At 38.5% G+C, this 26,395-nt stretch overlaps 1 protein-coding gene across 2 annotated transcripts in view; it reads left to right on the top strand.

Annotated features, from left to right (window-relative positions):
* The window catches only part of SLC24A2 (solute carrier family 24 member 2), a gene marked incomplete at both ends in the record, with an annotated part of 113,595 nt that overhangs the window by 52,086 nt on the left and 35,114 nt on the right, over positions 1 to 26,395 (top strand). Inside the window, 3 exons of one of the 2 annotated variants that reach the window (XM_084278076.1) lie at positions 5,384 to 5,422; positions 6,471 to 6,579; positions 22,436 to 22,486. In XM_084278076.1, the coding sequence (XP_084134202.1) occupies positions 5,384 to 5,422; positions 6,471 to 6,579; positions 22,436 to 22,486 (199 nt within the window). The remainder of the gene's footprint in view (positions 1 to 5,383; positions 5,423 to 6,470; positions 6,580 to 22,435; positions 22,487 to 26,395) is intronic. The other variant, XM_084278077.1, reaches the window with a different exon arrangement.

Genomic DNA, 26,395 nt, shown 5'->3' with positions numbered 1-26,395 from the left:
CTTATTGTTATAGCCTCTCCAGATCCCTCTGCAGAGCTTTCCTGCCCTTGACTAGATCAACACACCCAGCCAATTTGCTGTTACCTTCAAACTAACTGAGGCAGCACTCGGTCCCTTCACCCAGATTGCTGATAATGATGATGTGATGCCAAACCCTCAGCAAGGAAATTGTGCTTGCCCCATTGCAGCAACTGACAGAGGCTGCAGTGGTAACGGTCAGCCTTTATTTCCATGCCTATCTTGAAGAATTTTAGTTTAAGTATATTGAGACTGTTAGCACTTGCACTTTTCAGCTTCCTGCAAAACACATAGCATGCCCATCAAGTAGATGAGTGTTATAACACAGGATTGTTTTGGGATATTCACAGAAAGGAGGTCTAAGGGATTCTAATTTGGTAAAATCCAAAGTTGTATACATTGACAGAACTAGATAAAATAATTCCTTATTTTGTTGTTGTTGTTTCTTCATTGAGCTTATTAGGCATAATTCTGAAATCTGGCTAGCTGAGTTTGTTGCTTTGGATTTTAGTCATGCATTTACCTAACTCATCATATAATTTCAAACAAATACAGAACAGTTCTATTCCAAGTACATTACTAGCACTCATATACTGATTTTTAGAAATGATCCAGACCCTCTTAAATTAACTAGATTGACTTCAGCGACTACCTTTAGCTTCAGTATCTTGCAAAGATTAGAGAGCCCTGTACACCAAGAAAGCTATCACCTGTAATTTACTTCAGGACTGACAAGCAGTTACTCACTGATAGGTATAAAATTGCAGAGTCCAGATGCCAATTTTGAAAACAGGCAGAGAGTAGCAGAAGTCCTTCCCTATAAATCTTGAGACAATTTAGCAAAACACAATCTGGGTGCGTATCCTGCAATAAGGAAGAGACACGATATTGCATTCGGTACCAGTCTGCCAGCCACCAAACATTATGGACTTCCATTATTCCCATAAAAGCAGATTAAACCCAAAACAATAGGGTTTTTTATTTATAATTGTTGGTAAAAATTTAGCAATCAGGAGAAAAGATGTGAACCCACGCTGTAGGAAGGATCTGCAATACAATTACATTTTTTCCTGCCGTTGTTTGACAGCCTGCTTCTCTCATTTTATGGAGAAGGGGGTGGGAGGTCCAGTGCAGCACTTTTCAGTCTATTGAACCTGCAACAGGGAAACGTCAACTGGGAAAGTACCTCCTAGAGCTACAGGCAGTGAGCTCTCTCATTTTGGTTTTGGAACAGACAAGCTAATAGATGATTCAAGTTACTAGCCATCTTTTATTAACACAGACATTCTGTATCAAATACCTAGAGCTTTTTATAGATTCTGCTCTGCATTTGACGGTCATGATTCCCTTTAAAGGAAAGCATAAGGAGAGACACCACGTAGTTAGTGAGGCATCATCTCTTGCATGAATTACTTCAGAGACCTGTTTCTCAAGAACACACATTCCCAAACAAGGCAAGGAAGATGTTAGGCTTAATCACTGATGGACTTAATGTCACTGAGAAAAAAGAGATGTTTGAAAAGGATACCACAGACCATTTCTTCTTAGCAAGTAGACACTTTTTTTTGACTCTTCCTGAAATAAAATTTCTTAAGACTTTTAGCATAAGTGGAGAAAACTTGAATACATGATCACTGATGAAAACTCCAGTGGACTGCCACAGCATACAGGAGAGCCAACAAATATTTTAGTGAATTCTCCAAAAAAAATAGATCATCTCATTGTAAATCTTTTTGTAATTCTGACAAAAACACAATAAGGGATTGCACCTCAATTACTTTTGATTAATACAACATACTAGAATGAGTTGTTTTCATTTTTGTAGAACTATAATAAACACATGGTTTTAAATAAATTGTAAGATGTAAATGCAGAATATATATTTTTACTAGCAATTCCTTCAGAAATATATGCAATGCTCAAATGACACAGAATTTCTGTCTCTTTCTGATCCTGAGGGAACAAGCACAGCATGACCAGCTGGGCCAGGGAGGGGATTGTCCTGCTCTATACTGCGCTGGGGTGGCCTCACCTCAAGTACTGGGTGCAGTTTTGGGTGCCACAGTACAAGAGGGACACAAAACTATTGGACAGTGTCCAGAGGAGGGCAACGAGGATGGTGAAGGGTCTGGAGGGGAAGTCTTACGAGGAGAAACTGAAGCCCCTTGGTTTGTACTGCCTGGAGAAAAGGAGGCTGAGGGGAGACCTCATTGTGGTCTATGGCTTCCTGATGAGGAGGAGCCAAGGGGCAGGTGCTGATCTCCTCTCTTTGGGGACCAGTGATAGAATGTGAGGGAATGGCATGAAACTGCAACAGGGGAGGTTTGGGTTGGATGTTAGGAAGAGGTTCTGTACTGAGAAGGTGGTTGGGCACTGGCACAGGCTCTCCAGGGGAGGTGTCACAGAACCGAGCTTCACTGAGTTCAAGAAGCATCTGGACGCTGCGCTCAGTCCCATGCTCTGACCTGTCTGTCTCTGTGTGGAGCCAGGAGTTGGACTTGGTGATCCTTAGGAGTCCCTTCCATTTCAGGATATTCTATGATTATATGATTTAAGGGCTAACATATTTACAGAAAATGTGTTTTCGTTAAAGTCACTATTATGTCAAAAACTATAGTGTTCACTCACAGGGCAAACAAATACAACTTTTTTAACCTTGGACCAATTTATAAGTATTGTTGTAAATTAAAAGGTTGTATAAAATATGTGAATACAAATGTTTCTACAAGAGAAAAATGGTACAATAGAATACTTTGCCATGCAGCATGTGATAGCCAAATTACATAGCAATAAACATGCAAATGCAAAACTCACCGTAAACAACAGGAAAACAGTTTAATTTGCCATCCTAATGGTGACAGAATGTCACCAAATATTTGCTGTAAACAGCAATACCAAAAGTCAATTTTTCACTGCCATAGTTTAAAACACTATTTTAAGATGTTATTATTGTTAATTCAGGGGGTAATCCAGGCATTATAACTGTTTAGTATCACCAAAAAGTCAAATCATTGTTTACATTCCGGTTTTTAAAACTATGGAGGCATTTCTACCTTAAAATTCTATTTATATTCAGGTCTTGTACTGTTCTTCTAGGATGTAACTTGACTGGCAAGTTAAACTCAGAATCAGTTGTGTTATTAATCATGTGTGGAGAAAACAATTTAAAAAATCCGTTTCATGGTGTTCTGATGAAGAATTAAATTATTTCAGATGTGGTTTTCACTTTTCTTTTATTTCCTTAATGTCTATGCAAAATGCATTTCATTATTCTTTCTTTTTATAAGATAATTATCTTTTACAAATTAAATTATGTGGTTAACATTATCATCTAGTTGGCTTATACATTCATGCAGCTTCATTCCATTCCCTTTCAAGTAAATTACAGTGTTTCCTTCAACCTTTTTTCAGGTATGGTCTCAGATTAAACCTAGACCATGCCCAGTATTTTAGAGGCATTTTGAATGCTCCCAACTCCTCTTGGCTGTAGGAAAAATGGCATTCTTTGGCCCTTTATTAGGTAGAACAAGACAAATTAGTGAGATTTATAAATTACATATTCTCAGGTCTTTCAATATTAAAATTAAGAAACAAATTTCCTACCTTGAAAAGTTCAAAGACCTAAATCATCATCTTTTAAACTCTCATTAAAGTTCCAGTTCTGAGCACTCATCCATATCTCAAAAACCTTCCTTCTGTAGCCGGGCACACTTTCAAATTTTGCTGCAAGACATATTTTTCCTCTCATGAAGGCCCCTCAAAGAATGCTTAAATAAATAATGGGTTTGCAAGTGTATATTTGTATCTGAAAGAGCATATGTATGTGATATATATATCCATGTATATAGACACATTATATAAAAATTTCACAAGATACATCCACTATTTAATGACATTTTAGAACAACAGATTTTCTGTTTTCCTTTTCTTTCCTTTTCTTTTCTTTCCACTCTGTTGAAAGGTCTTTCTGTGATGTTTGTCTTTGATAGAGGCATAAAACATTTTTCCTAACCATTTCTCACATGAGAGCAGCCTAATTTCAGAGGTACCAGCCAGTTGTTTTATCAGAATGAAGATCTTTTATTTGCCTCATTAAGTCTTCTTAAAGTTAATATTCACAGCTGTCAGGGGGATGTGTACATTTTTGACAAAGTGTTCAGTTCCAGTTATATTTTCACTTATTGTGCAACAGAAGGGATCTCCTCTGGTATCAGTGTTTGCTCATAACTGCTTGTCTTCCAGTTAACCTTCAAGGTTCTAAAGAACAGTTGTGACATAAATTGTTTTCTATGTAATGCAACAAGCGTGCCTTGAGATGGAGAAAATTATTTATATGCCTGCTTGTGGGGAAGAGGTTATGATCAAACAAGAATGACTGTGAAACAGTTGGAGATCACACAGTGTCCTATTTTAATTAGTACTTTATGACTGGAGTTTCATATCTTGTGTATTCTGGTGTTAACTTGCCTTCCTCAGGTTAAGTGGAACGACTAGAAAAACAACATGAGATTAATCACAGAACTTTCAAGATGTCACGGAAACATATTCCATGGCAAAAGTTCAGGGTTCCGGTTTAACACAAGTGTTAATTCTATTAAGGAGACAAGCAAAACCCAGGAACTACAAATCAGATATAAAATATTGCATTTGCTTGTTTTCAGTTCACAGAAACATTTCAGGAGACAACTCCTGTCTCCTGGCGATGTGCTCTGCTGCAGCCCTAGGAATAGGGCATAGATATCACAAATCATCTCCAGGATACATCACTTACTTGAAAGCATTAATTGCCTTTAAAATCCTTCCAGAGTCTCGTTTTCTTTCATGGCAGAACAGTATGAGTCATACTGCTTGCCCGTAATTAGAGCTGCCATTTTGAGCTAATTGGACATTTTCTGGGATTGATTAAACAGAAACACCTTTATTTACCTTCCTTCCCAAGTCCCTTCCTGCAAAATATCAAGGTAATGTTACTCCTTTTGAGGCTTTTCATTGAACAGTTGGCCAATCCTGAGATTCTTACGGGTTTTAGTTTTTCAGTCCTCACTCTCTCAAATGGGCTGACATACTGAGAGTTTGGCTCCCTGCACAATATGTGAACATTGTGATCTGCAGCCCAGTTGCTGTGTGCCAGGCCTTCAACTGACAGCAGCGACTGTCCAAGAAACTGACAAGAATAAAATACTCCTGCAACATTGCAGTGTGCCTTTGGTCATTTACTTGATAGCTAGGATGCTTTAATAGAAGTGGTTCAAGGACCTACCACAACAGCATTCATAGGATCAGACATCTGTGGTGTTTTGCTGCCTTTCCATTTTATGCATGCTCCCTCTGACACTTCTTTCTGTTCTTTTTCCCATTCATGCAGTCACCCAATGCTGGCGACAAGGATGACCAAACACTGACGGTAGGCAGCAAGTACTATGTGTCTGAACATTCTCAGGAGGGTGGTGAGACGAGGCTTACTCTGGTTTGGCACGCATCAGCATTTTTCTAAATTACTGGGATTTCTTTCCCCCTCCCACGCTGCTATAGAATTTCAGTAATTTATTTCCAAAGATAAAGCAGTGAATTAATTTTCTTCTTCAGTTTCTATAATTTTTCATTTAGTATTTGTATGGCACCAAAGATTAATCCATGTACCATGTATTATTGCAAAATACTATTTTCTTCAGTGGGTTTTTTTGCCTATAATTGGATTTCAGGGCCTTATTAGTCATCTGTCTGTTGGCTCTGATTATCCTTTTTATCGAAACAAGCAGACAGCCATCCACAAAGCTGCCTTACTCTATGGGATATATTAAATGCATTGATTATTGTACTAGACAATAGCATGGGGAATAGAATCTCAGAACGTGTTTTAAATTTCTTTAAAAGCACATAAAGATGTTTGAATGTTAGGTCCAGTGCTGTAGGTGTCTGTAGTGCCTTACCACAACTGCAATTTGTTTTTCCAATCAGCACTTAATGGACTGAACCAAAGCGATAAATATGTTTCACTCTGACTGAGCTTTAGGATTTTGCCATTAAAAAATGGTACTCTCTGCCCTTTTTCTCTGTAATTTTGATAATATGCATATTTGCAATGTACCAAGGCAGTAATATTAGAACTTACTTCAGGGATTTCAACCACAAGGTTCTACAAAGCAACAAATTATGAGGTTTTTATTTTCTTAACATTCTTAGAGTTTTCACAGTGAAGGGTTCTTTTTTCTCTGCTCTTTTCCTGAGTCTTGGAAGACTAATGACTAATCTGATGATCTAGTCCCTCCAGAGGAATTGTCTATACATATAGCAGTGTTTAATGCACTGTATATTTTAAAATAATAATATGGGTGATGGTTGAAAATGCTTCAGTGTGTGGTGAGATGTGAGATTAATTCAGAGTGTTTCAAACCTGTTTCCACATAAGCAATTAAAAAACCTGGAATTATTTCCCTTATTTTTCCATCTAGACCAAGCCACGGCTCCAGCGAGGAGGAAGCTCTGCATCACTACACAACAGTCTAATGAGGAACAGCATCTTCCAACTCATGATTCACACACTTGACCCACTTGCTGAAGGTAGTCCTATTTTGTTTATTTGTTTGTTTTCTGTTGCAAAAGCAAACAAATGCTTTCCTATTCCCTTCTCTCCATGAACCTAATTTGTTTATTTTTCATTTCTATTGCTTTCACCATTTTTTTCTTGAATGCGTCTGAATTTTCTGAGAGTTTTGCTCTATTATGGCATGGTAAACATACTCCCAATGAGACATGAACTTAGAAAATGTGTTCATTACATTGCTAACTAAAACTGATCATTTGGTTGAAGTGTATTGTAAGTTCTGTTTGGCTTCGTCTCTGGCTTCAGCAGCAATTTCAGTTAGAAAAACTCCATCCCTTTAAACATTTATAAAGGTTTTTCTTTTCTATGATTCTTTCATGGGGTTTATTTTATTGCATCAGAAAAGCAAAAGCCAAAAATGGTGGGTAATTTGTCATATACAGGACAGAAAAGAATGAGACTCTGCTGGTTTGACTTTTGGTGGTTTAGTGCTGAAATTAGAAGAAAATGCAACAAACATTCCTAAGTATAACATGCATGTTAACAGTTTGCTTGCTTTATCCAAGTGTGGTGCATTCTTTTATTCTTTGAGAAGTGAGGAGGAAGGCCATGATTGCTTTGGTCTAAGAAGTTGGCAGGAAAGCCGTAATTGCTTTGCAATTGTATAGTGATTTGAATCTCAGCTTCTGGTGGACTTCAAAAACAAAAAACAAAAACAACAACAAAAAAAGAATTCAAAGCCAAGTGTTTATTTGGTAAATGTGTGTCTGTAGGACTTTTCTTGCTGCGGTAATAAATGTCTTGAGAAATAGCACTTGTGAAGTAAATGTGAGTGACTAAAGAGACCTAAAATAGTACTTACAGTAAGACCTTCCAAGCTTCAATGATCAAAAAGCAGATGTAGCACTTCCTTTAGTTTAAGTTCCTTTGTATTTGTCATTACAACATTCCAGGCAGCTTTGGAAATTGCTCTGTATCTCTCGGACAAAGCAAATTTGCTTTTCCCTTTCTCTTTTCAAAAGCTGAAGCTGGCACTCATTTTGTCAACACAAGGGCAGTTTTTTAGCCCTTGAGATCTCCACACCATTATTTTTATTCTGATCGTGATTTACATTGTTTCTCTCTTTGGTGCACTATTCAGTGACAAAGTCTGTTGCCTGTTAGAGTGGAGTCATCAACAGACTGTGTCCAATCTGTTCTCATTCAATGCTCTGAAAGGACATAAGAAATTTATTATATATTGCAATTATACATTTGGCGTCCTTTACTTGCATCACTACAGCAGGTGAGCAGCTTTCTAACTGCTGCATCCAGTAAGTCTCATCTTTACCCATCTAGTGGTCGAGTCTTTCACTCCGCAAGAAGACAGAAAGACTTCCAATCTCAATTTTTCACTATTTAATGAAAAAATGTAATATTTCACTGCAATCCTTTGCCCTTCTCTTTTCCCTTAAAGCAACCACTGAGCTGCAGATGCATCTGTGGTTTCTCAAAAAGTGCTAACACAAATTAAAATAACAATCATCTTAAGCAGAATAATTTTGGTTGGAAAAGACCTGTAAGACTATTGAGCCCAACGGTAAACATAACACTGCCAAGTCCACCACTAAACTGTGTCCCTAAGCACCATATCTGCATGTCTTTTAAATACCTCCAGGAACAGTGACTCAACTGCTTCCCTGGGCAGCCTGTCTCAATGCTTGACAACCCTTTCAGTGAAGAAGTTTTTCCTAATCTCCAATCTGAGATTCATTAAATCCTTTTTAAAAATAATAGAGAACAGAAATAAGTAAGGAAGATCTCATTAGCAGGGACAGAAACTTTATGACAGATTGAAGACCACGGAAAAGCTAGAAATGATTACTGGAGCTCATTTTGGACTTTAGAAAGATTCAGAAATAAGACCTGCTCTCAGGTATTTTTCCATTGCCCTAGATTTTTTCACTTTTTTCATAGACATAGCTTGTTCAGTGTTCAGACCTTTTCTCACTACTTTTGCCCTGTAGGAAGCTTGCACCATGCAAAGTGGTTCAGAGGCTTCCCTCTTTACGACTGCGCTGTAAAAAAGGAGTTTGAAATCTGAAATGCATCTTGGGAGACAGAAAAGCCCAGCACTTTTGAAAATTAGGTATTATAATTATGTTTTTCAGGTAACTCAGTGCTTTTCTTCAATATGTTAGTAAAAAGACTTGATATTGATGGAATTGACAGAAATGGTTGCCATGAGCAAATCTTACTTAAATTACTCTTGTAATTCTTCAGCATTTCTTTACTCACAATATTTCATTGTTTGCTTTTCTCTCCAAACTCTTATATTTTTATGCAGTTAAGATTCTTCAAATGGAGTACAAAGGTCTTGTGGCCTTTAAATAAGTGCAAGGCAGTAGCCACATGTGTCTTTCATTAAAATTGTCACACTGAGTTTTAAATTTCAAAGGAAAAAATCTACCTACCTTTGCAGTAAATAATGGACTCTAATAGAAAACTTTCAGGAAGAAATAACCAAGAAGACACTGAAAAATTGCCTGTGTATGCGTGGACATCTAAGTTGGTGTTGTTTTTGAAGGAGTTAATATTTAAAATTTTCACTTCACAAAATTTGAATTTTATGTTCAGCATGAAAGCACTGTTATAGGAGTGCAATTCAATGGATAGTTTTAGTTTTACAAATATGCCCAGGTGTATAGAAGAAATGTCAAAAAAAATTGTGATTGTTAACCTTTTCTGAGGCACCACCTTGTTTGCAGGTAAACTTGGCTTTCAAGATCTTTCGCGCCTCAGGGAGTTTGGAATGCAGGTACAGGGAGTATCGGGTATTTCCACTGAACACTCGTGTCATTTCCTGAGATGCTGAGCTTTTAAGTGTCCATGGTTATTATTCTGTATTGAAATTATTCTGCACACCTCCATAAAAGAAAAGGTATTTTAATTTGATGTAAGTACTGTAGCTGGCCAAGGTAGGTAATACTAGTTGACAAGTTAGGATGGCATTGTACTTGAAACTTGTGTTCAATTAAAAATATGTGTGATAACAGATACAGGTACCTGGTGTATACAGTATTGATTATCTATTTGGCTCTGTGTGAATTTTACCTAACAAACTCTCACCATGTTCTTTTGTTTTATTCTTCTTGTGTATAAAGTTTATTGGACGTTGGACCTTTACTGTGCTAGTTAAGTAATTTTTTAAGGTGATAGCCTTTCATTGTTAACAATTTAAAAAAGCAGTAACATTTATCAGAAGTGCAGTCCTTTGCTCTATAAACCCATCATTTGTGGGTATGTAGAAATGTAAAGTGTCAACTGGTGCCTTCTCTGGCCCATAGGGCTTTCTCCACTTTGCATGGTCTTTCCTAGTACAAAAATCCCACACCCCCCCCAGAGGCATAGTGAAGAAATAAATGAGTGCTTTGTGTTAGCTCTGTGTAAGCAAAGGAAATTTGCTCTGTTGCACTCATGTAGTGAAACATGAGGGACATGGTGCATGACCTGTGAGGTCAAAGGATTTCTTCCAAATCATTTAATGTGAGCACGGATCAGACTCAAAGGAATAGCAGAAACAGGTTCAGAGCACTTTTCTGTCCTATTTTAGTCAACTTAGATCCCCTCTGTATTTCTGCCAGTTGATGACTTAGATCAGTAGGTCAAAAACATTGCATCATTAGCCACATTTGTCGGATTTGCAGCAAAAGAATGATTTATGAGAATGTTAAAGAATACCATTTTCAAGGGAAAAAAGGAAAATGTAGTCTGGCACCCCTGCACTTGGGCATACTCCTGTCCCCCTCACTCACTCCTGTTCTCTTTCCCCATTTTGCCACCATTTACTTCCTTCGCCTTTCCTCATACTGCATCTCACTCATCTGCACACACTTTCTTTCAGCTTCTTCCTGTAGGATGCCTTCCACAGTGCTTGGTCTCCTTCTGGAATGCTGAGTCCATCAGTCAAAGCACTACCCAGGCAGACTGCAGCATCCCTGCGGCTGGTACAGACAAGTGAACTGGGTTTTCAGTCTCTGGAAAAGCACTCGTAAAGTCTGGGAGCTCCGTGCTTCGCTTTTCACAGATTTCAGACCAAATGTTGCCATTAGAAGTAAAATTTCTAGTTGTTGCACTGCTGCTGGAAGATCCAGCTTTTCTTTTGCTTTATGTCAGTAATAAAGTTCACTGTTACATTCTCTTGAATAATTGCAAGGAAAATGGGGACACTGCTCTGTCATTTGGACTTGTGTGGGCTTTGCAAGGCTGACAGAAAAGAAGTCCCATCTAAGTCCTTCTGATAGCATAAGCAGTATAGAATGTCTAAACAGGCTGTGTGACTGTTAAAGGTCAGCTTGACCTACACAGTGTTATTGTTACATTAACATGCAGTGTATTTATAGGCAACCATCTCATCATATTTACTCCTGAATAATTCATTTGTGAAGTCAGAACCAACCTCTAATTGAGAGCCTCTTAAAAATGCACTGAATCCTAAGTAGGAAAATATGGAGTGAGAGAGAAATGACATTAAGAATTTTTTATTTTTCACAAATTGTAGGTAGAGAAATCCTGATATATATGAGTGCACTCTTGTGAACCCGTGTTTCCTTTTCACTTTCCACAGAAATAAGGATTTGCCACAACTTGTGCCTGTCTCATGAAACCTATCTGGTAAAAACTCTCCAGAATAAGCGGGCTTCAAAGTGTTGAGCCCACTTCTTACAGATGAGTAACATCTGAGATCAGTGGGAGCTGCTGGGCGTTTGGCACTTTGCATTCAGGCAGGTGTGCAGCTGTGCTGTGGATTTAACACAAGGAAGGCTTCTCCTCTTTAAAATCTGGGTCTCAGCATAAAGCTTCTAAGAAGATAAGAGTTCAGCCATTCTAACAGGCAAATGTGTAGGGTGTTTGTTACTGGGACATGAACTTTACATTACAGTTGAAACCTCATTATTCATTAAAATTATAAATATCTGTATGACATTAGGTTTTTGTTTGCTTTTATCTTATTACAGAAATAATGACCTTGGTACAGATCATTTCCTGAGGATTAAGATTAATGACTGCCTGTGGATCAGGCTATCATCAACTCCCAGCCAGTCATTAATCCCCAGGAAATCCTGTGCCATATTTGCTTCTGCTTAAGTGCTGGTCTGGCAATCCTTTATTCTCTGAGTAGTGAGCTGGACTGATCATAACAGCATTACCCATATGAATAAGGACGGCATCATCAGACCTGCTGTGTTGGTCAGGCTCTGATCCAAAATCCAAGGAACCTGAACATAAATTATAGCAATCATTGATCGCTTGTGGCTTTTTATTTTTTCCTGAGACCTGCTCCTCATATACCTTTGTCCTGACTTTGAAATAGATATTCCTGGGTTATGAAAGTGTAGGATTTTCAAAGATCTCTTCAGACTTTTTTTTAATAGAAGGGGGCTGTGGTTTTGCAGTAGAAGCAGGGGAAGGAAAGGTGTGGAAAGTATTTTGGATGAAAGTATCTGCCATGAATAGTAAGTGTACCTTCTCCCTACAAGCTGTAGGTTACTTTTAGGAGTCCTTCCTTCAAGACTGTGAAGGGCACTTTTCCTCTCTGGAGGTTCTTACTGTTGAAAAGGGAAGACACGTGGTGAAGTGAGGATTCAGAGCACCAGTGCAGCCTTGCTTTTCTTGGACAGCTTTGGCAGGGTACAGGAAGAATGAGGTCTTTTTCTTATCATGCCACCCCTTTTCTGTCTGCTGATAAGGTGCTACAGACCAACAAAACACCTTCTAAAAGGAAGGATTTAGCTAGATGCTGACTCCCTTGCTCCTGTGTGACAAGGATATAGCTCATATGCAAATGACATCCTCTGCATGAAAATTAGTGTGATATAAATCTCTGTCATGGCTCAGTCCCCAGTCAGAAGTAGGTATCTTTGGCATCTCTCTCATATTCCTGTCTCTAGCCATTTCCAAAGTGGAAAACTACAGGATGTACTTCTGCAGAAAAGTTGTTGTTTATCTTATATGCTTTTTTTTTTTTAAACATAAATATGGTGCACATTATTGCTGAGAGAAGAAACCTTCTGTTACATAAAGCTGAGCTGACAATTCTGTCACTTCCTTCACTGAGTGCAGAAAAGTATGGTACTGTCACTATTCTGACAAAGAAAAAACAGAAACCTGCATTCATGCTTCTCAGGAAAATAAAGAATGATATGATCACGAAAGTTTCTGACATAGTAGTGAATTGTTTATAATTGCTCACCAGATCCTGTTGTGTTCCCAGATACTGATTTTAAAAATTTACCATTTTTTCCATTTGCCTCAAACTATTTGGCTTACTTTGTTGATGCCACTTGTGTTCTTTTCTGAGATGTCATTAAAAATGTCACCTTATACCAAAGACAGCTGACAAAGGTTGAGTAACCTTCACCTGCCTTGTCACTTACCAGGCTTTAGTCTCATTTTGCAAAACCCTTGTGTTCTTGTTCTTCTGTTGGCCTAAGTAAGCTGCACCCTGTGCTCACTCCCACTGAGAACCCTTTTTATGGCTGAAGCTGTTGGTTATATCATCAGAGAAGTAAAACATGACAGCTCAGCTTACACCAACTTGTGGCTAATGCTCGGCTCCCACACTGCTGAAGTAACCTGCGCACTTACATGTTCCTCACTTCCAGTGTGTGGATGCTGCAAATGGAAGAAATAATTCTTTAGTGGCTTATAGGCACAACAGAATTATTACTAGCATGAGGGAATATGCGAATCTAGAAAAAAATAATAAAAATAATTATATATGTTATTAACTATCTCTGCTTTAGATCCTTCATCATTCTTGAGTATCCTTCAGGCATACTTGTGGACTTGCGCAGCAGTTCAGCATCTTTCTTGCACACTTGTTCTTGTCCAGCTCCTAACAATTCTTGCTGTCCCTTCTGGCCCACAAAGGCAAAACAGCCTTCTGAGCAGGGCCCTCAGAACATTTTGACTTTCTCCTTTGGTAAAGGCTGAAATGTTTGCAAGGGACTTCTGCCAGAGAAGATGGGGGCTCCCTGCCAGGCTCATGTACAAATGAATAGCTGTTAGTTGTAATCTAGTGTCTTTCCTTTATCTCTGTTCTGTAGTATCTCATAGGAAGAAAGGAAACCAGTAAGAAGGGCCATTAGGATTACCTTCAAAATGTGGTGTCATGGCTTAGAAAGGCAGATACTCATATGCAGCCAGTTTTCACAGATTTTTTTTTCAGTGTAGATTTGAGGGGAGTTGTTGGATTACATAATTCAACTAGTCCAATCCCCTGCTCAAGCAGGATCAGCTGTAGCAGATTGTGCATGATTGTGTGCAGTCATGTTTTTAGTATCTCCATAAATGGGGACTCCACAGTCTTTCCGGGACACCCATTCCAGTGTGTTTGACTATCATCACAGTAAAAGATATTTTCTTGTGTCCAGGTAGAATATTATGGTTTTTAGTTTCTCCCCATTGACTCTCCCCCCATCAATTTGCACTACTCACAAGACTCACTCCCTCTTGTTTTGCTCCCATTGGGTATTTACACAGGTGTATAAGATCTCCCTGAGCCTTCTGTCCTCCAGGCTGAATAGTTCCAGCTCTCTCAGCCTTTCTTCATGTGAGATATGCCTCAGGCCCTTCATGGTCTTTGTGACCGAGTGCTGGACTTGCTGCAATATGTCCACAACTCACCTGTATTGGCAAGTCTGGGACTGGACCCTGATATGTTTCCTTCTGGGTGGAAGGAAATTACCACCTCCCTCAACCTGCTGGCAGTGCTTTGCCTGATGGAGCGAAGGGTCCTGTTGGATGACTTTGCTGCACGGGCACATTGATAGCTCAGCTTTCAGTGGCACAGTTCTCTGCACAGTCATTAGCAAGAAGAAAGTTTTTACCAAGGAAGATTTTGAACAGCTAAACGAGATTGGTGATGAGGCACATCAGTCTCCAGTGAGGCTTCCTTTCCTCTTTCTGTATGGTAAACCACAGAAATTGTCTTCCTAATTTAGGCACCTGAGGTTTCATGGTTAATGCAGATGAGATTGGTATTTTTACAACATCAAACTGAATTCAGAAACTGTGGGTAGAAACCCCCACACTAGCAGAGTAAGCAACAACATAGGTAGAGTAGGAACTGTAGGTTATGTGCAGCTAAGGACACATCTATTTAAATATGCAGAGATGGTATTTTAGAAAGCCCTGTTAATATCTGTCAGAAACTTGAAAGAGAGAGAAATTAAATAGCTGTTTACCCCAGGATTATTTAAGGTTTCAAAGACAAAAAATGGATAGCAGTTGAATTTACAGACTTCCATGTAGCATACATTAGATATAAATGTCACTGTAACAGTTGTGAAACCTGAGCTGTCTAAAAAGATGTGTGCTTTTGGCATAGAGAAAATTATATCCTAGGCTAACAAAGAGCATTTATTATGAAGTTTTGGTTGAGCTGATTTACCTAAATGTCAATCACAAATGTACATCTACAACCAAAGAAGGAGCCTTCTGAAGTCTGAATTACTTTATTTAGCATACATGCAGGGACCACTCATTCTTGTCATATTTTGGGGATGTTGGTCTCTTTTCTAAAGACAGTGGTAGCACTTCCATGACTGTATGATGAGCAAGCTTGCAACTTTTATCCTGTTCACAGAATGTGTCTGTAGTTGGTGACATGTATCAAAAATTGGGTATGTTTTTGTTACACCTAACTTTGGGTTCATATACTTTGAGCTTGGGGTGCAAAGAAACTTAACATTTCTCTCAGAATGTGTAGCTCAGTGGCAAAATGTTGTTGGCCTGTTGTTGTTTTGCTCTCAAACTCTGCAGCAATAAATGTCAGGTTGACTTAACTTCAGATGGTCCCAAAATACAGAGAGAAGGCAGCACTTACTGCTAGTTTCACTCGTAGCATTTCTAGCTACTTAAAAATTGAAGAACAGGTCTCCCTTTAAAATCAGTATTGCTCTTCGTGGGTAGCAAACTTTAAATAATGGAAGTTTTCTGATGTCTTTTTAAAATTTACTTTTGAAAATCTGAACTTTAATCCTTGCTTTTGTTCCATGGTAAATGTTAGTTTTCCTAACAATTTATTTCTGCATGTCATGTTTTGTTCATTTAAACTAGAATCCATTCAAGCTGCTCACTGCAGGCAGAATTCTTGCCTCTCATCTCCATGATATTTTCCACTGATGCCCTTGTTCTTCAGGCAGCGTACTTCTTGGGATTCCCTACAGAGCGTGTGAGGAAGACATGAATATTTAAATACAAGTGTGATCCCAGAGCAGGATACAGCTGTCCTATCTATGCATTTCCATGCTTAATGGTTTCAGCTTCGTTTTAAGTTTCTTCCTAACACTGAATATCCTTGTTAAAAAATATTGACAACAAAGAGCATGAATAATTTATAAACGTGTACAGATGAGGGAATAATAGTAGCAATGAGGTACTTCATATTAAAGTTGAAAGTGGTAGATTTCCTTTAACACAGTTTGCATGTGGCAAATGACTTCAGCTTCTGCAGGTTGGTTGGGTTTTATGATTGGATAAAGAGAGGAGCATATGCTGTCTTTGCATAATTCTCCTTGGATGTGCCAAAAACTGCAACAGCTGAAATTTATTGCAGTTGAAGTTGTGTTTATTGAGTACCCAACGGTGCCTGGCCCTACAGACAATTGGTTAAATCCCAACCCCTTTAGAGACATTGGTAAAGCTCCCAGTATCATCAGTAGGTCAGGTTTTTCACTTCTATGTCTTGGAATTCCTATTTTGTGAATATTATAAACCTCCTTCAAAGTCAGTAAGAATTGTGTTTGATCCAAAAAGGATCAATTCTATTATATACCCATTGTCTTCTGATGTTATTACATTGTAGAGAACATACAGCATGTGTCTTCAAGAGTTTGGTGACAGATGGCACAAAGGTAACTGATAAGTGAAGGAAGAAAGGAAATTAAACAAATCCCTCAGAAACAAGCCACTTCATACCTTTCTTGAACTAAAAATAAAAATCACCTCAAAATATCAAAAGCAGGGTCTGACACATAATAATAATTTAAATTGTTTTCTTTTCTGTTGCATATGTGTGTTAATAATATGCCATTGATCAGCTCCTTAAAACTACTCGCACTTTCACCTTTATCAACTGAAACCCCATGGACCCTCTGAAAAATTTGGTTTTGTCACCATAAGAAGACTTTCTAGACTGTATGGACTGTAAGGGTGGTGGGGTTTTAGTCTTAATTTTAAATGCTGAACAAAGACCAATGCGATAGGCAGATCTTGCTTGTGGTTGTTGTAACTATCCTGAGTTGCCCGTAACTCTACTCAGATGATTGTATAAATTTTTAATGATGTTTCTATTTGCACTCCAATTTAATAAAATAGCAATAAACTAATTATAATAAAAGCAGACAACTTTAATAAGATTATTATCAGGACAAAAAAACCTACAATAAAAAACAGAGTAAGGACATGTGAGGAGAGAGAGCAGGAATAGAAGGCTTGCAATTTAAAGATAAGATGACAGGGCCACGTGTTTTTAGAGCTCAGATGCACAAAGCATTACATAATTAATTTATTCACAATGTAGTGCCTACTGGAAAAGTAGCTAAGCCATTTTTCAATAACTTGGAGCTTGAAGGTCCACAAGTAAAAATGTACACTACAGCACTTAATTTTAACTTGCATAGAATGTATTATCTGGAGGTAGTAGGAAGAAGCCTTTTGCTTTTCACACCAGCATTTGTTTTCTTTCCTCTGCATTCTGCAGCCTTAGTCTATCTGAGATGGAAAACGAGTAGTCTATGAAAAAGTTAAGAGATTTATTAAGTTTATGAAAGGTGGGACCCAAAATTAAGATGAAGTTCACTGGAAGAAAATTATTTCAAAGTAATTCTTTTTTTAAATTCAAATGCCCAATATCCTTCAGCTGGTGTGACTTATTTTTTTCCCCTCCAGTAGTCTGTGTATAAAGGCATCTTTTATTTTATTAAAGATTTGCTGGAGGTTAGAACTCTCCTTTTATACCTCTAATGTTAATCTCCACTAGATCTTTTACAGTTTTTAGCACTGAGGAGTCCTTTGCTACTAATCTAGCATCATTAATGAAATCAAATCAAGCTTTGATTCCAATTTAGATTGGATAGCTGCTACAACATACCTAGGAAGACTTTTGAAGTGGCCTCCTTTTTTGTTTATGGATGAGTCTCTGATTATCTAATTGAATTTTCTGAAGAACATGACATCTAGAAGAAATGACAGTAAAGATTAGGGAAAGACAGCCTAGTCCTCCTTGATGTTATAATATTAATTCCTCTAAATCCTTTGGCATAGCTCCTCTGCCTTCTTTTTAAAAAATTAACATAATAAAAGGAGATCCTGTTAAACATGCTGACAATAGTTAAGTGCGAATCAAAGGTCATATCAGAAAGATGTAAATGGGAAGAATGGATTGCCAAATTAATGACTTTGACTGTCAGGAACTTGCTGACTTTCAGAATTATGTGTGCAACCTCATGCAAAAATTCTCATCTGTCTCAAATACTCTGTTAGGCTTCATGTTTACAAACTTCTTAATACTTATTTGCTTGCTTTGACATTGCAGTTCTTGGCATCATGCTCATTCTCAATTCCAGCATCAATTTTGAGCCTTTATTCATTTCACTTTTCCCTTATGTGTTATGTATTCAACCTTTTGGTAGGTTGAATTTACAGGTATGAAAATTCAGGAAAAATATATGCTCTCGATCTGCTTGTTGCAGAGTGCCTAACAATTCCTTTTGAGCCAGACTCCCACTGATGATGATAAATGTTTATATCTTGATGCCTTCATGACTTTGGAAGTCAACCACAAGGAAGGTCAAGTAAATGAAATGGTGGAATTGCACTAAAAATTTAGGGATGGCCTTTACTGATGTCTCTTTAGCAGTTTTGTTTTCAGTAAAAGATACATCAACTTAGAAGTTTAATTACCTTGTTTTTTATGCAAAGTTAAAATCTTATGCTTGTTGAAGAAACCCACAATGCATTATTTGTTTTGAGAGTCTGAGTTCACATTTTTCATGCACATCTATAGCAGTGCAGGTTGCTATCTCTAAAATAGCTGTATGTCCTAGAGTGTTTTGACAAACTCTGAGGTAGGTTCATTTCTGACATAACTAGGGACAACTGCAGCCTCTGTCTGAGATCCTTGTAGCAAGAAAGCAAAGAGAAATGCTGGCTATGCTTTTCTTCTGTTTCACTCTAAAGAACTATAATTAAAAGGCAGAAATGAGTATTTCACAACAAACTGTATCAATACTTAATGAGCAGATATTGAAAACAAATCAAGTGATTTTATGTATTAATTCATATAATTATATAATAGTTAGGGTTGGAAGGGACCTTTAAATGTCATTTAATCCAACCTCCCTGCAATGAGCAAGGACCTGCAACTAGATCACGTTGCTCAAAGCCTCATCCAACCTGACATTGCATGTTTCCAGGGATGGGGCATCTAGCACCTCTCTGGGGAACCTGTTCCAATGTCTGACCAACCTCATCATAAAAAACTGTCTTTCTTATAGCTAGTCTAAATCTAAATTCTTTTAGTTTAAAACTGTTACCCTTTGTCCTATCACTACAGACCCTACTAAAAAGTTTGTCCACATCTTTCTTCTTAGTTACTCTTTAAGAATTAAGACCACAATAACGTCTTCCCAAGAGCCTTCACTTCTCCAGAATCACCATCCTTGCCTGGCTGGCCACACTCCCTTTCATGCATCCCAGGATAGAGTTGGCTTTTCTGGGCTGCAAGCACATATTGTTGGTTTTCATGCACCAGTAACCCCAGAGTCTTTTCCATAGAGATGCTTTCAATCTTATTATCCCCCTGCCTGTATTGATACTGGGGCTTGCCCACAGTGACCTCACACTTGGCCTTGCTTAACTTCATGCTGTTCCCCTGGGCTCAATTCTCAAGTTGGTCCAGGGTCCTCTGCATGGCATCTCATCTCTCAGGTGTGTCAACCATTCGACTCAATTTGTTGTCTCCAAAATTTGAGGGTGGATTTGATTACTCTGTGTCACCGATGGAGATATTAAGCAGTCCTGGTCTCAGTATGGATCCTGAGGGATACTACCTGTCACATAACTCCATCTGAACATTGAGCTGTGACCACTAGCCTCTGGATATGACCATCCAAACAATTCCTCAGTCACCAAACAATCCATCCATCAAACATATCTCTCTTCAGTTTCAAGAGAAAAATGTTGTAAGAGACCATGTTAGAGACCTTTCAGAAGTCTTGATAGATGATACCCATAGGTCTTCACTTGTCCACTGATGTGGTCACTCTATCATAGAAGGCCACTAGGTTGGTCAGGCAAGATCTGCCCCTTGTGGAACCATGCTGGGTGTCTCAAATGTAATTTGAAATTACAAATGGTGTAATACTGTTGACTAACAGTTTTCTTTGTGTTTACTTTTGTACTGTGTGGCACCTACGTACACAGTAAAGAACAGTAGATAATAAGGCAAATGTTGTTGTAATACTTCAGGAATGTCAGACAGGATTAGCAGGAACCCTCTGTTCTCTTCTGGTGTAAAAATATGCAGAAGGGAACAAATTAATTCAGTGACTCTCTCACTGTCGAGGATCAGCTGTTAAGCTGCATCTCTGCATCCTCTTTGTTTCATGAGACCAGCAGGGATGCAGGTACTGGCTGTCAGCCAGTCTGTCTGCTGTGACCTCCCCCTGGGAACTGCATAGCATGTTTGTGAAACTGGAATTATCAAATTTTGATAGTGTTGGATTTTGGGGTATTTTTTTAACTTCTCTTTATCACAGTATTTCAGATTTCTGATTCCATTTAAAATCAGCTTATTTATAAAACAGAACTTTTTCCAAGCCAATCTATGTCTTTTCCCCAAACTTCCTCAATTCAATTTGAGTTTATTTAGAGTCATATTGAACAGAATCTTATTATAAAATGAAAATCTAAAAATAAATACCAAAGACAAGTTTTTAGTCCAAATTTTAAAGCGCAAGCCAGGGCAACATATTGGGGGCACACTGTACAGAGGCAGACCTTTTGTGTTCCTGAGAAACACTGACAAAAGTAATCTTGAAATCCCCAAAATAACTCATGTGAATATGTGTAGCTGACAATTTATAACATCATTGTTGTACACTGCAGTCAGTGGGCTGGTGATTGTATAAAATGTTCCACTCTGGTTATAGGGCTACAAAAGCTTTGAGGAATGTAATTTCACCAGCAAGATTAGAATTTTCCTGGAAATAATTTTGCTAACTGCAAGAATTAACCTAGTTTAATCCTTGGTATGTTGAATTGCTGAAGTGCTCAGAACATGATTATCATCAGCATCAGGCACTCTCATGGATCTCCTTGTTTCTTTTATCTTTGTTCTCTGGAAGGTCAGTCGCCTTTTTTTCTTTCCTGTTTTTCATGTGTCTCTCACTTCGGATGGGAAGGAAATAATCTAAACCAGATTGCCAGTATGTCAAGTGCCCTCACTCTCTGTTGCGGCTTTTATTTCTTCTGGAAATTTAGCATAATTCTTCATTGTTGTTCATAAAGCTCAAGGCCTCATGCTATCATTCTGTTAATTCTTACATTTGTTGCTATGGTACAACCTTCTTCTCAACTTCACCGTTCTGCACCTCCGTCCTTACTCTTTTTTATCCCTGAGTTTATACAGCCTCTCTCCAGCAGTGTTGCCTTCTGCATGTACTTCCATTTCTCTAATTACCCTTGGACTCCTTCGTTTTCCACTCCTGTACTCATCCTCCAGTGGATGCCTCATCCCAAGTTCTAGCAAAGCAGAGCACAGACACATCAAGGCACAGATCAATGTCATCAAGTTTAAGCAAAGGTTCTGGCCATAGAGTCAGCAGATAGGGAGCCCTAATTAAACATCTCATGTGGTCCCAAATGTTATATGCAGTGAAGTCCATATTGAAGTTAAGGAATTAAAATCAAGTTTGTAGGACAATAGCTTCTTTTATGTAAAAGCAGCTACAAAATTTGTATGGTAAACACTAAAAACATTTTTACAAAATGTTATATGCATTGTATACAACTATAAACCAATATTACTACATTAATTATTGTATTTACATACATATTTACATATATGCCAAACTTTAAGAAAAAAAAAACACTTTAAGAAATGAAGTGTAAAGCAACATCTGGAGAAAAAAGCTGATTTCATGCAAGGTTGTATCAGATGGAAAAGTAGTAGTAGCCCTAAGATCTGAGGATCTCTGCATTAAATTATTTTCTCTGCCCTGCTAGAATTCAGTAAGGCAGTATATTCAGATCTGTTAACAAATTAATTAATTTAGGTCTCATACCACCTGATGAAGTGTGTAAATACTTCTTTTGTTAAATTGAGTTACCCCTCTACAGGAAGTCAGCATCACTACTGGTATCAAAACAATGTTCGTGGGACAGCATTACGAAGAGTTCCTTAGATTTGATGTTTTGAGATTTTTTTGTTTGTTTGTTTAATTTGGATGTGTAAGTGTTTGAATGTCTGACCCGGGCAACGTTGAAAGAGCTTAGTTTCCAAAGTTCCTGCCGATTAGGTGCTGTCAAGGTTTACTATGTTTTCCCAAATATAGAGGCATCAGATCAGCTATCACCTTGAAAAGGCTGAATTTTGGATTTCAGTGCTTCTCCTACATGTCACTTCAGCAAGTTATTTATATAAAGCCAGTGCCTTGTGAAGTTTTGGGAGGGAAGGCACTGTCATTGCTGTAACCCGTGTTTCACTGTCCTGCAGAATTTTTTGCATAATCACTGTTTGAGTTTATGAAGCACATGCAAAAACATGTACATTTCTCGAATGTCTGCTGGTTCCTTATCTTTGTGTCTTTTACTGTGATGTTGTAGAGCTTGGATCATATGGAAACCTAAAATATTATGACACAATGACTGAAGAAGGTAAGAAATATTTTAGAATTGTTCGTATCAGCTTTTTTTGAAGCCTTTTAAGCGCCTTTATGTGTTTACTTTTTCCTTCATTTTTCTTAGTCCTATTTTCAGTTCTTCCATTTTTTAATAACTCCTTTTTGCATGTCTTCATTGATGGCGTGATCAGTTATGTCTCTTTTTTCCAGGTTTTTGTTTTCAGCATTTTCAATTTTGCTGTTTCAGATAAGGAAATACAATAGAATGCTTTTATTAAAGAAGGTACATGTAAAACCACACTTGCAAATTGTACGGCACAGTATAACACAGGTCATAGATGCTTATTTTATGCTTGGTTTTCCAATGCTTTCAAGAAGATGAATTACTTTATAGATATTCAAATCAATCAGTTTGAGAACAATTATTAAGTAACTTGAGTTTACTGTATCATTTGGAATAACGGATAAATTGTAAAATCTAGGCATGCCTATTCCTGGAATATTAATTGTATGCTTAATTGGAATGCAGAAATTATGCAATTTAAAATCCTGATTCTAGCAATACAAGAAGGAAGCAATTAGGGGCCTGAATTAGGGCTCAATGAAATCTTGGGAAATTTTTCTGCTGATTCCAAAGCATTGCAGTTTATTATACTAATTCAGGAAAGCAGTTAACTCTGTACTAAATTTCCAGCACATGCTTTCAGTCCCAGTATGGTCAGAATTTCTATGATTTGGAAGCTTCCTTGAACTGTGACCTGATTGTTTGTAGAATCAAGGCCTCTTGTACAGCTCTCTGATTATAATGCCAGACAGATGGTTTCACGAACATTCAGTTTAGTAATTAGTGGTGTGTTTGAGAATAGAGGTAAGCTCGAGGCCTGTAAAAAGTTACTCAACAATTCCTGCTTATTTTTAATGTTGGGAATATAGGGCAAATAGCTTAATTCTCTGTTTCTAAAAACACAGTTATTTTCTAGTTTAGATTAATCATGAAGTTAAAATAGTTTTAACAAAACCTTCATTATAGGACTTACTCATGATTATTTCTCCACGGTGTGGGGGGGAATTGGTAACTTCAGGCTATTTCCCATTATCTGTGGTTGTTACTCAAATATAACCATACTATTCTGAGGCTGGCTGTAGGAAACAGTTCCTTCAACCTTTGTGCCTGGTGGTGGGAGATGCTGCTTCCTTCTTCAGCAGGCGTGAGCTCATAGGGCAGTCTTGCCACACTGCCCTCCATGCCTCAGATTCATCAGCTCCTTCACATAGGTGGCACCAATACAAGGAAAGGTATCTGAGAGGGTATTTTACTGGGCAAACAGTGGTGTCTGTGTTGTTAAAATACACCTCTCAAGCACCAGAAACACGCCATTAACTCCTGCCATTCAGGTATGGCTGCCAGAGTTAATGCTGTTGCAGTTTGGCTCATCTCCATTACCGTCAAGAGGTGAAGGTTATTTCTCATTGTGGCCTCAGAGTTAGGTATGTTACTGGTTTTGGCTTTTATACTGAATTATTAAATCTACCATTTCAAACATATTCACTACTTTAGGAGCCTTCTGACATTCATAAATAGTCTGTTGACAGTTAAATAGAACTGCTTGTGGCAAAATAGCCATGCAAGTATGATACATACTATATATGTATGTATATATTAATACTGTGCCTAGGCTGAAGCAATGCTGTTAATATTCAATGTCATCTCAGAAAGCACTCCTCATGAATAAATAATCCATACTGTAGCAATAGCAAAAATTCTACAGTAGCAAAAATAAGAAAGGAAGCTTTTTGTATTTAGGAATATTAACACTGCCAAGAGTATATGATACAGTTTACCTTCTCAAATACAACTGTCATCATCATTTTCACATGTCTTTCACAAAGCAAGTAATGAGTAGTGTATCCCAGAACCTGTATTTATATTAAAGAGAGCTGTATTTCAACTTTCTGTTTGGATTTTCAAAAGTGTAGTCACTATCAGTCTGCATCACACTTATTTTCCATTTTCCTCTTTTTCTTGGCTGAGCTTTTTATACATCTTGTGCAGAAAATCAGTCACAGGGACATGTAAAACCAGTTACAAATCCTTGGATTTTTTTCTAATATAAACCTACTTTACCTCCATGTCCTTAGACACCAAATGGAGACAGGTAGCAAATCTTACAGTCCTCTGGTGGAGAGGCATGGGAACATCTGTTCCAGCTGATACATCAGAACAACCAGAGACAAAAAGTAATGGTTAGGTCACAATACACAGTCAAATATAGCCTAATGGCCAGAGGGTCACTGTGCTCCAGGTCTTAGAAACTGATCTCTATTGTTTTCTTTGCTCCTATTTGGTTGGAAAGTGACTTTAAATTAATTGCAGTTTAGTCAGGCCCAACTGGGAGAGAAAATATAACCTACCAGATGGGAAGAGGCCCTTGCAGTTATCTTGTGCTGTCAGGTAACTCCAGCAACAGCCTACAACAAGACAAAACTGCAAATATCTTTCTTTGATGGTTCTGTGGGATTTTACAGTTAAAGGAGAAAGCATGAGGTGGATTTCTGGAATTGATCAGATGTGACCCACTAGTTGTATCCCACACTTGGCTACAAGCAGGACTTGTAGGTAGAGTTCAGACTGCTCAACAGCCACAAACCTGTTGTCTTCAGACGGCTAGAGCTGCATAGATGTAGTAGTTTGCATTTGATCAGAGACTGAAAACCAGACAAATCATAGAGTCAGGAATTTTTTAATGACTGAATTTCTGCAGTGGATTGAACCTCACAGGAGTCCAGGTGTCTAACAAAGCCTCTCTATCAGTTTCCTTCTCAGCTGAACAGAGGAGAGAATATGTAATGAAAGACTCACAGGTCAAGAGCAAGACCAGGAGAGATCATTCAGCAATTAATGTTGCAGGCAGCACAGACTCAACAAGAAACAAAAGCTGTCTAACTCATTACCCAATCAAAATAGAGTAGGATAAGGAGAAATAAAACCAAATCTTAAAGCCCTTCTCCCCACCCCTCCCTTCTTCCCAGGCTCAACATTATTGCCATCAGTTCATCTCACATTGTCTCTGCCCCTTCTTCCCCGCAACAGGGGAGGTAACCTCGATCTCTTGTTCCCCAGGATACAGTCCACTTACAGGAGAGAGTCCTCCATGGACCTCACAGAAGTCCTCCATGGACTTCTCCAATGTGAGTCCTTCCCATGGGGGGCTTCAGTACTTGTGGAACTGCCCCAGCATGGGTCTCTTCTGTGGAGGTGCAGACATTCAGAAACAGACTGCTCCAGCACAGTCCCTCATGCAGTCACAAGTCCACCCAGCAAACCTGCTCTAGCTTGAGCCCCTCACTCCACAGGCTGCAGGTCCTACCAAGAGTGGCTCTGGTGTGGGCTTCCCACTGGGTCACAGACTCCCTCACATGTCTCCACCTGCAACAGGGTGGGGTCATCCACAGGCTTCATGTGGAATCTCTCCTGCCCATCATCCTCCATGGGCTGTAGGGGGAGCGTTTAACCATGGTCTTCTCCATGGGCTGCAGGGGAATCTCTCCTCTGGCGTCTGGAGCGCCTCCTCCCCCCACTTCTTCACTGACCTTGGTGTCTGCAAGGTTTCTTACACATTCTTACATTTTCTCTAGCTGCAAAAACAAACAAACAACATAAAAACCCTGCCCCTTGTGGGTTTTTATCCTTCTTAAATATGTTATCACAGAGGCATTATCACAATCACTGATTGGCTCAGCCTTGGTTAGCAGAGGGTCCAGCCTTGAGCCAGCTGGTCATGGCTTTCTTCGGTCTAGGGGAAGCTTCTTGCAGAAGCCTCTCCTACAGCCCTCCCCTCCTACCAAAACCTTGCCACTCAAATACAAAACAATTTCTTAAGATAAACTTGTTTTTTGTCAGTTTTATTCTTGTCAGCTTTTCTGACCCAAGGAATCTGTAATC

Source organism: Gallinula chloropus (assembly GCF_964237585.1).
Source record: "Gallinula chloropus genome assembly, chromosome: Z".
Lineage (NCBI taxonomy): Eukaryota > Metazoa > Chordata > Aves > Gruiformes > Rallidae > Gallinula > Gallinula chloropus.
The sequence above is the reverse complement of the archived record's forward strand: the minus strand, read 5'-3'. Positions and strand labels throughout refer to the sequence as shown.